This window comes from Conger conger, chromosome 8, assembly GCF_963514075.1.
Source record: "Conger conger chromosome 8, fConCon1.1, whole genome shotgun sequence".
NCBI classification, from domain to species: Eukaryota; Metazoa; Chordata; class Actinopteri; order Anguilliformes; family Congridae; genus Conger; species Conger conger.
Genome location: NC_083767.1, coordinates 53,483,395 through 53,499,260, shown reverse-complemented (window position 1 = coordinate 53,499,260; position 15,866 = coordinate 53,483,395). Strand labels below are relative to the sequence as shown.

Genomic DNA, 15,866 nt, shown 5'->3' with positions numbered 1-15,866 from the left:
ACTAAATGGTTCTTGTCTGGCTCTACACTCACGGAGTGAATGTGCATTAGCTTCCCTCCTGTCCCCGCGCTGTTGCCATTAATGCATCGGAAATGCCAAGTGCGTGCGGTAAATCGGGGAGTGTGTGTGTGTATGTGTGTGTGTGTGTGTGTGTGTGTGTGTGGCCATTACAGCCAGGCTGTAGCCAACGTGAAATAAATTCTGCAGACACACGCAAAATTCACACTCCTGCCTCGTTATCACCACCCTCTCCCTGACCCCCTCTCAGTCATAACAAAGGCACGGAGAAAGGGATCAGGGCATGTTTTCATTCTTTCAAGGCACGGTTAAATGCACAGTTAGAAAGGCAACTTGAAATAATCCAACATGAAATTTGTATCACTTCAGCTCACATGTTGAACAGCACCTGAACAGAATTAAGGCAAACTTGACCTTCCTGCCTTCGAGTAAAAGGTACGCACGGCTATCGTTGACCGCTCTGTCTACCTATAACTGACCTGAGAAAGGCCAGTCAAAACATTCCAATGGAAACGTTGTTACAGATGTGCTTGTCACAGCATAATAGAAACAATTAAGTTGAGTGAATAAAGCTGTCAGAATGAAAAATGTACCTCTTCACGACGCTCAAAAGATAAATAAATAGCAATGACCTGACTATTGGGCACTGAGTGTTATAGGGCTGTCTGTTAGTACTGTGTGAGGCTACACAGTTAATTTTGTGGTCAGCTCTGACCTTCCCCCAGTCCTGGACTCTGGCTCCCTCTGGTGGTGTGCCCCAACATTGACCGGTTACGTACACAACTATCACAAAGGGGGAATGTTAACAAAAACAATCCTCCATTTCTCCTGCAGTAGATGTGGGAACAGTTCAATCATGTTCAACCCACAAAAATACATCAGTACATCAGTACATAAACTGCTTGAATAAAGAGGGCAAATTATTCAAATCACATCACATTTGGACAGAGATAACACGCTTCCAAGAGCCTAAACCCATCCCCCTGCACTCTGGAAGAGCAGATACGCAGAGAAAGGACCCTTGCGCAGTCGCGATGGGTCTGCGGTAGGTTTTTCAGGTCTAGTCCCCCTGCCCAAACCTCTGCAAGTGGAAAGCCAGCAGACACACACCTACTTTACAACGTGGTCACTGAATGATTCTGCTGGGGGAACGGGCCCACTGCCAAGAGGATGTTTACGTTCAGTCACCTCCTCCTTCCAATTCCCTCTCTGTCCTGCAATATGCAGCTGCTGCTCTACAGTGGAGTGCCTCTCACTCCATGGGCTTGTGGGAAATGGAGTTTAATGTTTCGCCATGAACGTATGCTGTGGGGGCACAGCGCACTGCTGCCAACTGGGCTGCCCTGATCCCCAAATCTGCACAATGTACACTGCACTAATGCCACCCACATTGACCAACAGGGGGGCAAAATAAATTCCTTTTTATCAAAAGATATCATTTATACGAAATGTCTGTGAAATGATTTCAGCTTTGAATGCGCCAAGATATACACCATTTCAGATTCTGCTGTACAAGGTCCTTGGCACAATACGGCACATTATCTCATTTAATCCAAGGGTCAGCAAAGCTCCAGGGTGTTTGCTAACTTGAGGTCATAGACTGTCAGAGGTATGGCAATGCAACTACAACCCAGAGGGCAAAGCATTACTCTGTAGATATAATTAGTCCTGCAGTTCTCGATTAGGATATAAAAATCGAACATAAAACTGCTGGTGTGCCCATATGCTACACAACAGCTCTCTGTCTTCTTCCTGTATTATTGTACATCAGTAGTGTCTCATGAGCTCAAACACTGATGTCCACCCACTGCCCCACACATACAGTACTATGGCTGATTGTCTCGCTTGGGCAAACAGCTGGAGAACGTCAGGCGAGAGAGACTGTCTGGGACAGCGGAGGCTTCCAAAAATGGTAATACTTTACTAGGGCAGCAGACCTCGGGTGGCTTTTCAATTCACAGCTCTAGCGCACTCATGTGAAAGGCAAGGATAGATTAAAAGTCACAGTCATCTCATTTTTAAGATATAAACCCCCTCTATAGCAAGGGTTATCAGACCCACTACACTGCCAAAACTGTATGCTGTCTTTGTTCCAACCATAACGGCAAGCCCTTAATTCTATTAACCTGTTATTTTTTCTTAATTAGGTTGTTATTGATGGATAATGTACTGTCCTAAGGCCACATTATGTAAAATATGTGCATGTCATATATAATTATGTGTCACATTAACATCCCAGGACTTTTAATGAGTCAGATGAAATAATGCTTTTGTTTTCTGTAAGGTGATATGACATATGAGTCCTTAGAGGCTGCTTCGTGGCTCATTCTCACTGCAGGTCTGTCTGATGGGCCCATGAAATGTCTTCCTCCGACTCGTGTCTGCCTGAGCCCCACTTTTGAAATGCGGTCTGATAAGAAGCAGCAGCTGACATCACTTGCTTCAGAGGAGAGCATTTGCTTGTCTTCCAAACAGACTTGTATTCCATGGAGCACGATTGGGAACTTGGTTAAATTTCTTAATTGATGAAATTTTAAACTGACAGCTTACATCAGAGGGGTCCTAACCGCAGAAAGTGTGGACACCTAATCTACAAACCAACCAATCAATTTCAGGAAAATTAGTGTAAAGACAAGACAAACAACAAAAAGCTAAACCTGCATCATGTTAAATACACTTAAGAACCAAAGTTTCAAAGCACTAAAACTCATTCTCTACAGCCATTGATAAAGAGATTGGCAGCACCTAAAAGCAGCATACACAGAGGACATTACTACATCTGTTCGACAGCAGTCACTGTGACCATGTGCCCCACACATGCTGAAAGCTTTCTCTTCACCGCTGATTTGAAAGGTTCCCAGCAGCCAGTCGGGTGCTGCTGGAGAGTGGTCAGTTGGGTGCGTACACATCCCTGCGGTGGTTCATTACTAAGTGAAGGACAAACACATGCTTATGCCCAGCCCTGGTTATAATCCCTGATTACCAGCAGACAGTGGAAGAGGCCCAGGGAGGGGTAAGCAGCTTTGACTGCTCACATAATAGTCACAAAACAGTCAACATAGCTGGATGTCCACACCCAAGGTCCTTTCTCACCACACACGAAAAGCAACTGTTCCTCACCATGGGCAGCTTGTATTCACTGTCCTCATGTGAACTAGTCCAGGATAGACTGATAGGGAAAGATGGCAAAACCCAAGGCAATGAGGATTTGAGAAGCTGGTCTAACAGCTATCTTCCACCTCCAAGTTGGATTCTGCAGAGCTAGTAGTACTATTACTTTAACAGCCTTGTCCTCAGTTTCATGTCCCAGCATGCACTGGGCAACATAGCCTGCTGCTGACTAGATGACAGTGTGGTAAACAGAGTCTGTGAAATTATTCCTTTGCTAGGTTCTAGTGTATAGAGTTGCCACTTATATACAATTATACAAATATAGGCAGTTGTGCAGGGAAGAATGTAGATCGCACTATAATTACATCCGTTCAGCCGGAAACATACTGTAGGTTCTGAAAATCTTTACTTGAGACGGAATAACATTAAATCTTCCGTCAGACAGAGAATCTTAAACACCACACAAAAGCAATCCTTCGCTGAACAAGAAGCAGGTAGCTGAATTACAGCAGATTTGCAGCATTGTTTTTATAATCTGCTGTGTATTAATTTCACTTGACAGCAACCATCTGTGATAGGCACCTTTCTCAGACATGGCCAGTAAAATACAATATACACATGATTTGAAAAATCAGAGAAACAAGACCGCAAAGAAAGCAATTTCCTTAGAGATTTAAATGCACACTCAAATTCACCCCATTAATGACAATGGAATCCACAGGTTCATACTGCATTTGTACTAACAGAGATACAGTATAAACAATCTAATGACATTATCCTCATATGCGCTGGCCAGCTTTCTTATGCTAAGAAGATTAGTGTGTAAGAATGGCTGTGCAGCACAATGTACAAAACCTTCCCAGAAGGCACTTGAAGTTGCCGCTTCAGTTGAGCTCCGATATACAACAGCATGAGCCACATGGCTAGCAGCACTCCTTAAATCATCAGGTAGGAGGTCCCTTTATCTTTTTAGGTATGCCTGTTTATCAAAATGGCCAACACAATATAAGCATGAATACTACAGAGCCAGTGAAGCTACAGCAGCTGTATTTCACCATACATTACTAGCATGTAATGTGCATCTGAAAGCACCATTCATAACGGCCATTCACAGGGGCCATTGAAGTGTACTTCCTGCTGGTGAACGAGCATCAGTTGCATTCACGGAGTGCAGGAGTGCCCTCAACCCTAGAGCAGCACTGGGGCACTACCGCCGCTAAAAGCACTACTCTACTCCTCACCACAAAGCAGCGCTGGGGTCAGTGGCCTGCAGCATTGCAGCTGGCCTCAGTCAGAGAATGGGGACCTGGGGCCAGCGTGCGGGAGCAGAAGTAACTCATACTCAAAGCACAACAAAGCCCGAGGGCAGGGCAAAGAGAGCTCCGTTTACCAGCATCGCAACGCCCACCGCAGAGAATTTCTTTCTCCATTTGTCCTTGCCAGGCTCCACCCTCTCCATCACAACTTTGTCAGGCTGCAAGACACACAGGAGTCTGGTCACACACATTACTGGCTCTCGCTGTGGCACAGCACGACCAGGCGCGGGACGCCGCTGCCCCCGCCACTCCGGCCTTGTGATTGGCTGGTTCACGCCTCTGCACTACAGGTCATCTGCCAACGCTTTCCGTCTCCGTGGCATGGACTGTTGCGTTGCCATGGTGAGAAAAGGCAGTTAATGAATTGAAAAAGGAGCAGAAAAACAGTGTCCCTCTCCGAATGAGGCCGGCCCTTTTTTGAGAGAGTGGCCGAGATCTCCGCAAGGGCACTGGACGTGTTGATGATTTGGCACCGCGCTCCACTCCTGCCCTACGTTCTCCATCCAAGCCCTGCGGCGTATGCACAAACTGGAACCTTCCCCCTGAGAGCGGCTCAAACAGAGCACAGTCAATGCCATCTCCAAATATGTAGCACCAGCTGCTTCTAGAAAGAGCAGTGCATGATGGGAATGCTTTTCCACCAGGCTTCCCTGTCCTTGGCATCAAGTCCTTGCCTCTGAGCTATGCCTTTCCCCAGCACACAGCTTACAAGAGGGATAGGAAAAACCAAATATGGAATATTAACAAGGTATCTATGTCTATATGCACACTCCCTGAACAGATTGGCCAAATTCAGATAAACACATCATATAAACTTTTTAAGGTACACCCATGACATAAATGTATACACAGGCATAAACAAAAGGACCTAACATTCTCTATTTATTGAGTGCATATTTCATACCTTCTCTCATGCAGAACTGTGTTGAGAAGAATGTCTGATTAAGACCATTCATAAATCTCTCATTACATTTCTGTGATTACAATTTGTCTGCTACAATAGGCATAACCAACCCTGGTCCTGGAGAGTTACAGGATCAGATTTTTTTTCACCTTAAAATCAGCAATCAATTCAGAACGATGAACTAGATGAGATGAGTCAACATTGCAATCAGCTTCTTTAATTTATAAATGCTGAGGAACAAGGGAAATCAACACGCCTTCTGGCGTTCTGATCTCTGAGCTGCAGCATATCAATTTAAGCCGAGTCATCCTCACCGCATTTTTCTGTCGTTTACTTTGCCGTTTACTCCTTCTCCGCCTCTTCTCAAGGAGGGTGGACTCATACTGTGGTCGGGGGTGCTCCTGAAGACCGAAAAATGAAACACAAACTTTACATTCTCACCATTTCCCTGACCAAGCAGTGCTCTTCTGAGGTTAAAGCTCAAAAACTGATCAGAAAAGCTAAATCTTTCTACACACTACTTCTAACTGTTGAAAACAGAAACTCCAAACCTTCACTCGATCCTTGAGAAGATGGCATTTATTAAAAGGAAAATAAAACAAAGCACAAAATAAGGAAACAGAAAAAAATCATGTTTCATTTTAATTTGGAAGTTTCCCTGAAACCAAACCCTGCTGAAAAAAACAGCTCAACCAGGTCAGACCAGCTCCACGTTCCACATGGTTTGACCAGCTCAAGCTATATTTTGAAACAGCGGGTAGTCAGTCATTTCCAGCTGGTCATAGCTGGATTTCACAGCAGGGAAGAAAAAAAAAGGATACAGCGTAACCTATTTACTATCAAAAGGGACATACACAGCTACATTAGCATGTTCTCTCTCTAGTCCATTTCAACAGCATGTGGCCAAAGCTGAATGGTTGAAAACCAGAATAATATCGGGACCCTTGTTCACCAACTACTAGTTATGACTGTGGTATTGGTGTGAAGGTGTAGATGTACAGTATCTGTGCACTTGGTGTGAATCTCCATCAGCCACCACAACCTGAGGCCTTAATCCTTTGACCCAGCAACCTGACCTCTCAGGACACCATGGGAGGCCCCAGGCCACTGCCGCAAGCTGACTCACCTCCTCTTCCTCCAGGGCCATCAGGTCCCAGCGGTGGTTCAGGGTGATCTGCCTGCGTTTCCAGTGCTCCATAAACATGGCGGCTGGAGGGAAGGACACAGCCATCAGAGAGAGAGACAAACTGCAGCACAGCAAGGGTCTGCCTCCACCGCACTGCTAGAGGAAATGACCCAGGAATCTGCTCAACTCAAACCAGCCCCTTGGCATGGGCATCTATGTTGTGTATTCTACCGGTTCTGTGGATGAGACAAAACGTACTGGGTTTGACCAGGACCAGGGCTAGGCATCAGGGCTAGGCATTGGATTGTAACACTGAATCCAATTCAGTGTTACAAAATGGCATTGTGTAAATCTCAGCCAATGGCCCAGAGATTATCCAATTTATACCACAGTGCTGATACTATTGGCTAATATTAATCTCCTTTTTAAGACGGCCAATGCTATACTGGGGTTGATAATAATCAATTATATCTTAGTACAAGACTACCAGAATCGCACCCACATGATTTTGATAGCAGTAAAGCTGATTCCCAGTCTTGCTGACGACTTTAAGCCTGGGTGATTACATTATGTCTGCCATCTGTCTTCATGATGTGAAAGGAACCGTGATGTCTGGTAAACTAAATATTTGTGTCATGATTTGGATGTCCCAAGATGACGCATGTTATCAAAATGGGTAAAAGCAGAAGTAATAAGAAAGTTTTTGCTAATATATCATGTTATAAAGCCTAATAAACATAAACACGAACAACGACAATATGCTTAAAACATACTCAATAGTAGAAGCATTGTATTGACTGAAACTGAAATGCATGTCAAAAAAACTAACGACATTTGAACAATTTGGTGACAACATTTGGTGACGAATTGGCAACTGCGTCAAACCTATCCTTAACACCCAAGGGTCTCTACCTGCACTACATCGCCTGGTAATCTGTTCCAAACATGTTGGTGCTAATCTAAAATGGGAACTTTACAATAAATATACACTCACAGAGAATTTTATTAGGTAGACCTGTACACCAGCTTCTTAATGGAAAAATTTAATCAGCCAATCATGTGGCAGCAACTAAATGCATAAAAGCAGCTGTCTGAAAAACAGGTTCAGCTGTTTTTCAGACCAAATGTTAGAAAGGGGAGGAAATGTGATCTAAGTGACTTTGACCGTGGAATAATTGTTGGTGCCAGACTGGGTGGTTTGAATATCTCAGAAACTGCTCCTCCTAGGATTTTCATGCACAACAGTCTCTAAAGAGTATGGTGCGAGAAACAAAAAACACCCAGTGAGCTGCATTTCTGAGGGCAAAAATGCCTTCTTAATGAGAGAGGTCAGTGGAGAAGGGCCAGACTGGTCAAAGCAAATAACCACACATTACAACAGTGTTATGCAGAAGAGCATCTCTGAACACACAACACGTCAAGCCTCTTAAGCGGTGATGTGTGAGTGTGTGTGTGAATGGGTGAATGAGAAGCATCAATTGTAAAGCGCTTTGGATGAAGGCGCTATATAAATGCCAGCCATTTACCGAATAAAGTGCTCGCTCAGTGTATGTGCTATCGTGCTAAGTGCTATCATGCTATCGTGCTAAGTGCTATCGTGCTATGAAAAAAAAAATGAATGAAGTTGTTCCCTACCCCAGAGGGACATGAAGACGCCGAAGAAGACCGTGGCGGGATTGTCAAAGAGGTGGCTGGCACGGCTGGTGTCACAGGCGGTGCTCAGATGCCAGTAGTCACAGACGCCATCGCAGAGAGGACACATGGTGAAGTTCTGCCGCCTGTCACACATCTCCATGCTGAGAGACCAAGCACACACACGCTGAAGCCTCACAGCATATGCATGCCGCACCGCAGACAGTCCACAGTTCATGGCCCTAGTCCATAGTTTGGCCCTGTGACCTTTAAAGCAGGGGGGGGGACGTGAACAAGACCGCATTTTTACCCAAAACTGATAACAGGACAGGCGGATTATTAATTTAGAATGAGCAGGTTTAGTCTTGCTTGTCTCTATATTTTTGCCCACTTGAAATTTTAGAATCAAAAACAAGATTAAACATGGCCTTATCATTGTGGGAAAGAATGCCACAATATCCCCAGCAAGCTTTCGCTGAGGTCTTAGTTCACATACATTACAAGCATGCATTTTCAACTGGAATGCAACATTCATTTCTGTGAACCCTTGTAAATACCTGATACCTCTGAAATTACTCTTACTCATTACCCTTTACCACTGTCAGTCTCACACCTACACTGGAGCAGGCCCCATGTCCCCAGTAAAAACAGCAGGTACCTGGGCACATTGGTTTCCATGGTGGCGTAGCCATAGAACAAGACAATGATGCCGACTATGGACGCTGGGATGAGCAGCTGCGTGTAGACACCCAGCCAGGCAAAGTAAAGGCCAATCTTCTCCCCAAAGTACTTCCTGAAAGCCAAAAGCAACCACAGTGTCACCAAACGGGTTAGCTAACACTGTGAGGGTTCCTCTCTCTTTCTCTCCCTCACTTTTTCTTCATTTTATGGCCCACTCTCCCCTATTAAGGGGATATAATATACAATTATAAAATCTGTCACTGCTGGACAAAGAACATGAACAAGCACAGTGTAGAAACCGCACAGACTGGTTTTGGTGCCGTTCTCAATTTCCCCCCTTGCTTGTGGACCATTCCCCACCCCCGCTGTTCCGCCCACCTACTCTGAAGGTATCCCCGTGTTCCTACCCTTCGAGGATCTATCTCGTAATAACGAAGCGCAGCACGTGGATGACTCAATCCTACAGCGGCAGTGATTACATGGTTAACACAGATCTTCAGTCACGCTACCTTATGAGATCGACAGGCTGGTACTTGTAAAAGGCCCTGTATCTCGCCCATTCGTCATGCAGGAGCTGCAGAGGCAGAGAAGGAGCATTAAAACGGATCTGGGGAAAATAATAAATGTGGCTATTCCCAGAAACTAGGTTACTGTGCAAGCGGCATCCGAATCTTCAACAAATGTCTCACCTTGAAATACACATTTCTTAACTGTAAACATATTTTAAAAAAGACAGAAAATGAGAGAAAGAGAGAGATGTGCAGATAGGGGAAGAGCTCACACCTGTCTGTCATTCCTCTGCTCATCTTCACCAGTAGTTTTAAAGTCACCCTGTAGGGAGAGGATAGATGCTCAAAATAGCCTATCAATATAGCAGAGCAGCATTTAAGAAAATTAAATTCAATAATGTTTTATCAGTGACATTTAATAATATTAGCTTAAGCATTCATTATTGGGAAAAGGAAAGTGTTTTCGCTCCCTGTGCAAAATGAGAATCATCCAACTCACGTCATGCAGGGGGAAGGCACAGTCGTAGACACCCTTAGCTATTAATGTGATTATACCTGAAAGAGAGGAACACAGAAGTAAACCTTCAGACAGAAACTTCAAAAGAGGAGATTCTCTCGCTCTCAGTCGCTCGAGCGTGTACCGAGCCCAACGGAGCCAAAACCGGCAGCTCCTCAACAGACGTATATGGAGCACAGGTTTTAATGGAAGCAATTAATCAGCCCCTCTCAGGAGCTACTCTCACACTTGAGCGATTAACCCGCAGTAATGAAGGAGACTTAGTACAGCGGCTGAGGGGACATCGCTCCCAATGGGTCCCGCGTAAATTTGAGATGAGGCCTGGAACTCAGTGACCCATTTTAGTCTGCCAGGACGGGCCAGCCCACCCACCTTCACGCCGGGATGGATTAGCTCTATTTGGCAGAGGACCAGTCCGAGCTTTGCTGCTCAAAGAAAAAAAGGCTTTGTCCCTAGGTGAGATTAGGGCATACCCGTGGTTTGGCAAGTCTGTGTGCAGGAGGTGCGTCTCAGTATCTCGTACACCTGGGCAAAGGACAGCAAAAACACAGGAGTCAGGTTCCTCGAAAGGAATCTGCCGGGACTTTCTCTTTAACAGTCAGAGCAGGAAAACAACGTCATAAAAGACTGCAGATCGACAGTATTGAATTCTTGCGACAGTGTGATACAGTACCTAACTTTACGCGGAAACAGTCTCTTAAGCATTGACTTACAGGAAAGTTTCTGATCTGATTACTTATTAGATGCCTGAAAAAGAAAGCTGAGAGGGATGGTGATTTCCCATAGCACAGGGGTGCACAAAAATGGCTGATCCATTTCGGGATTTTCCTGTTCTAGAGCTAACAGAACACTAAAACTAAGGTAATTGGTTGGAACGAAAAACCAGTGAGCAGAACGACACTCCAGAACTGGACTAGTCCACCCCTGCTACCCAGCACTATTCATAGCATACAGATACTTTGTGCAGGTCGAACTTAGTAGTAGTTCTTAATATTCAACAACCGCACACAGTAAAATGTTCATTACTGTCTCATTGTTGCCTCAGTTCTTCACACATTCATGAATCACAAAACAAAAATGCCATCCAATCAATCAATCAATAAGCTATTCACACTGATTGCAGGCACATCACACAATTCAGAATGATTTTTATTTCTGTTTGCTTGTGTTTGCAAAGACATGTAACTCATGACAGAGTGACTTACTATTCGGCTGCGTGTTGCATTGTCGAAGAAAGTGTCCTTATGTTGGATGTTGTACCTACAACAGATGAGACAGAGCTGAGCTGTGAAGTGTATTTGTTATGTCTGTATGACAGTGTTCCCTACAAACCATGCAGTCCTGCAACTCTCACTAATACAGTGAGTTTAGAAAGGCTTGTACATCAAAAATGTCAATGATGTTCATATAATCTGAAGAACCAAATCTGTCCTTGAATCAACAGCAGTTATTTGCAAATGTTTTCATTAATAGATGCAAAACATTAATGTTGAGGAAAAATTGCTATTAGTGTTTTAACCTGACCGCACTTTGCTTTTTTCCAGCAGATTTGTCAACAAAAGGAGCAATACTGAAGCCAGAAAGGAAAGGAGCACTCACAGGTGTAACTTATCTCGAGAGAAGGAGTGGGAGATGAACTTTGTGCGGCTGTTGCTGTTCAGGTGTGGCACTTTGGGCTGGAAAGGCTGGTTGATTTTGCGCCCCAGTGCACTCATTACACCTGAAAACCCCCTCTTCTCCTTCAGCTCATAACTCTGAAGGAAGCCAACAGTGCACAGACTCAGAGTTATAAAACAAACACAGGCTTGATGTCTTAAGTCACCCAATCAATCAATATCTGCAGAGAGCTCCATAAGGTTTGGAGCAAAGACATTTCTTGATTTGGCTCTGTACTCCACGATTTTAGATTTGCAATCAAACATTCCACATGTGGTTAACAGTGCAGATTGGTATACCATGACATTTGGGCACAGGAGTGATTGGTCAGTGAAATAGTGAAATCCCTTCATGAAACCGAACGTCCTGACTTTATCCCAAAACATCAACAATCTAATTGGGCTAACTGAGTTTGCGAAGTATATGAAATAGGGCCCAGTTGTGCCAATGACAGTTAAGAAAGCCAATATGAGACTAAGAAATAAGAAAAAAAACATTAGTCTTAACAAAATCAACTGTTTGGATCATCATTAAGATTAAGAGAACACTGGTGAGCTCAGTCATCACAAAAGGCCTGGCAGGCCAAGGAAGACCTCTATAGATGACGACCATATGAAAGTATGGGAACGACCATCACCTACAGAGGCTACACTGCAAGATGCAAACCACTAGTTATCCACAACAGGATGGCCAGGTTACAGTTTGAGTTACAGAGGTCTTGAGGACAGATGAGACCAATATAGATTTGAATCAGAGTGATGGCAAGACATGTATTAAGTAAGTGTTTACTAATACATCAGGAAGTGTTTCGGCTAAAAAGCCCAAGAACCAAAGCACCCCCCCATCTGTGAAACATGGTGGTGGGGATGTTATGGTTTGGGCATGCATGGCTGCCGTTGATTGGTTCACTTGTCTTCATTGATGAAGCAGCAGCAGAATTCTTTTTTTTTCTGTGAACAAAATTTTATGAAGCCAAAGAAAATAACATTTTCAATTGAAACATACAAGAACATGAATATATGACTATATACAAAAGCTCAACAGAAACTCAATTAGGTAACCCCCCCCCCCACAGAACCAAACTCACTAACTAAATCCCAGTGGACTGAAGACAAAGACAAATAACAAAAGAAAACAACATAAATAAATCTTGATCTGGAGCCTCACACTCCCAGGAGCAGCTTGTTCAGGTCCACCACCAGCATCACCCAGGTAATTACTGTATATTAGGTGCTTTGGCACCATGTACCTGCCCAATTGAACACTCCAAATATACCACATCCATAAAGGTCAGGGCCCATTGAAGAAAGGGCAAAGAAAGTTCTCCAACTTTCTGCAATAGTTTTATTATCCGCCGTTAAGCCCGGCAGAAAGACTCTGGCCTTTGTATGGTGAAATGGCAATACAGAAAAGAAGAGTGAGTTAGAATTAGAATTAGAGTTAGAATGGATGGATAGAAAGTCCGGAATGCCCACAGATAAGAGGGTGGATTAATTGTCTGCCACCATTTCCCAGAACTTAAGAACCACCAGAATTTTGAATGTATGGGACTGAATTCTGAAGTGTACAGAATCATCTGCTCAGGTTCAACCAAATGCCGCCAAACTCATTCCTCCAAACTCATGGCACTTCATCCTACAGCAAGACAATGATCCCAAACATACTGCTAAAGCAACAAGGGAGTTTTTCAAAGCCAAAAACGGAAAATTTATTGACTGGCCAAGTCATTCACCTGATCTGAATATAATTGAACATGAGTTTCATAGGCTGAAGAGAAAACGTTAGGCAACTAGCCCCTGAAACAAGCAGGAAAGATGGCAGCAGTCCAGAGAAGATGCTCAGCACCTGGTGATGTCTATTGGTCATGGAATGGAATAGGTATTGTTGTTTTTATTGGCTGTTGTATTCTAGCTGCCAACAGTGGTATGCTAGTTTGAATATTGATTGTACTCTTCAAGGGTTCTGAAGTTCTGTATGTTTACACTAGGACTCGGAACTGTACTGTCCTCTCAGGTCTACTTTTGCACTTGTTCTTGTGATTGATTTGCACTTTGTTGTACGTCGCTCTGGATAAGAGCGTCTGCTAAATACCACGTAATGTAATTCAAGCAATCATTGCATTGCAAAGGATATGCAACAGAGTAGAAAACATGAATAAATTACTTCACATGACATTAGTATGTCATTGTTGTGCCCTGAAATGGGGGGTATGTATAACAAGTGTTATTATTACTACATGGTGAAAAAGCCATTTTAAAAAGCTGAGAATATGCACTTTAATCACATGTGAATTGTTTGGTCAACAATCTAAAATTGCAGAGTACAGAGCCAAATAAATGTCTGATGGAGCTCACTGTAATTAAAACTGCTTCTGGACTACCATATCGCACGATGGACCGGGTGGTTTCCATGGGGCAGTGTTAAAAAACATCGGCTGATTTCCTGGCCCCTTAATATGTAACTTAATATGTAACTGAGCTAATAATATTGTGAAAAACAGCAAGCAAGTAAGTAAAAAAAGTAACAAAAAAAGTTAACCAACAACAAAGAAGTATACTGTATACAAGCATGCACTAAGTGACACGGCAGAGACTGTAGCTCCCCAATGCCAGCGTAAGCAATGGTGCAGACACAAAGCTCAAGCGCAGTCTCACCTTTATTGTGGGTACTTTGATCTTGAGGAACTCGGCCTCCCTGCTCAGGACCTGCCAGTTTGCATGGAGCCTAATGAAGCTTGTGCCATGGGTCTTGTGCTGGGCGGGAAGATAGCGCAATTAAAACAAATACCCATAAATACCACCACCAGGGTGCAAACATTTATCAGTGCTGAGCTCTGCCTCCCAGGGTAACCGGGGGGGTTGGGCAATCTGGTCCCATTCAACAGACAAAAACGCGAAGTGACAGAAAGGTAATCTTCATAGTCAGCTTCTATAAATGCCATTCACCCATCACTGCTGTTAAATATCTCTTTTGCTAAGCACCTTGCATGCACAGGATATACAGTCTTATTCTTGAGGAGGTAAATAAATGGCAGCAAACAATGAAGTTACAGTAAATCATTCAGTTTAGGGATTAGTAATGTTCATGCATAAGGAGGGGGGTGGGAGTCTTGCTGGGACTCTCCTCCACATTCTACCATTTCCACAGCTGCTGTGAACAACACTGTCTTTGTTTTATATACCAATCAAATAAGACTACGTTCCTCAGACTACTATCATCAAGGCTGGTGCAGCCTAGCAGATAACAAAGCAGTGGAGAAGAGATAGAAAGGGTGAAAGAGACACAAAGAAAAAGGAAAAGACATGTAAAGCTATGGATAGCTCATACCAGCTCAATCACATTAGCTCCTTTTTTGGTCCAGGACAAGAAAGGAAGATAAAAATAACATGTGGATCTGAGAAGGTTAATTAGGATAAAATATTCCAATTAGCATTTTCAACTCAGCAGGGGCAGGCAATTAGGTCGATGTTAGTCCTGCCAGAAAAGGAGCTGTCACCACGGCGATCAGGGATGGCTGACATTTCAGACCGAGCAGGGGAAGTGGCTCTGTGTGCTGAATCCTGCTCTTGTAATTTTAAATCATTAACTGCCAGCAATTGAAGGGTAGTTAGATGTAACGACATGAGTGCTTTCCAGTACTGACATCTGTGCCTTAAACACAAGCTTGCAAAATCATTAGACGATTAACATGATAATGAACTTGTTTAGAAAGGCGCGTTCAGTAGAGTAATGCTGTCACTGCAGGCCCACTAGTAATGGGAGTTTGGCCGTTATATTGATTCACTACTTCAGTTTTCTTGTCCAAGAAACCCTATATTTATATGTGTTTTCCATTAATACCCAATTAATATCAGAGTGGAATTTTGTGGAATACTTTATATCAGACCTGGGTCAAATACATCACTCTTTTGGATTCAAATACTTTTCGGTACTCGATTGATCTTGCCTGGTGCAATTGAGGCAACCAAGAGGACCAGAAGGCGGGGTTTGCACTTTTTGAGAGGATTAGGTTCTAATAGATTCTAATACACCACACAAGCTCAGTGAAGCATAGAAATTTGACTCCAAAGCAATTATGAAATCGACCCAGGTCTACTTCATAGCCCTGAACAAGTGGCAGCAACTGAGTGCCAGCAATTTCATACTCAAATACCAAATTTACACTGATCTGATTTAGCAAAGTGGATGGATTGTTCTGTAGAAAACAGCGAATCACAGCAAAGCCACCTATGAGTGAAATAAAACATTAATGATTAAAGATACAGTAAGAACATGGACAAAGAATCCTCACTGCTGAAGGAGAGAATCTTGCACTGCTTGCTGAATCGTGGCATGGGTCACACATTACAGAGAGCCCTTGATTGCTGGCTATGGGGAAATCCTTGCCAGTGCGTCG

At 43.6% G+C, this 15,866-nt stretch overlaps 1 protein-coding gene across 1 annotated transcript in view; it reads right to left on the bottom strand.

The window, feature by feature from the left end:
* The window catches only part of LOC133134886 (anoctamin-2-like), a 42,742-nt gene that overhangs the window by 24,562 nt on the left and 2,314 nt on the right, over window positions 1-15,866 (bottom strand). Inside the window, exons 3-14 of the mRNA XM_061251452.1 lie at window positions 14,125-14,223; window positions 11,414-11,568; window positions 11,020-11,074; window positions 10,288-10,339; window positions 9,797-9,852; window positions 9,572-9,619; window positions 9,298-9,362; window positions 8,766-8,900; window positions 8,111-8,271; window positions 6,476-6,558; window positions 5,901-5,912; window positions 5,664-5,750 (exon numbers count right to left, since the gene is read on the bottom strand). Of these exons, the coding sequence (XP_061107436.1) occupies window positions 5,664-5,750; window positions 5,901-5,912; window positions 6,476-6,558; window positions 8,111-8,271; window positions 8,766-8,900; window positions 9,298-9,362; window positions 9,572-9,619; window positions 9,797-9,852; window positions 10,288-10,339; window positions 11,020-11,074; window positions 11,414-11,568; window positions 14,125-14,223 (1,008 nt within the window). The remainder of the gene's footprint in view (window positions 1-5,663; window positions 5,751-5,900; window positions 5,913-6,475; window positions 6,559-8,110; window positions 8,272-8,765; window positions 8,901-9,297; window positions 9,363-9,571; window positions 9,620-9,796; window positions 9,853-10,287; window positions 10,340-11,019; window positions 11,075-11,413; window positions 11,569-14,124; window positions 14,224-15,866) is intronic.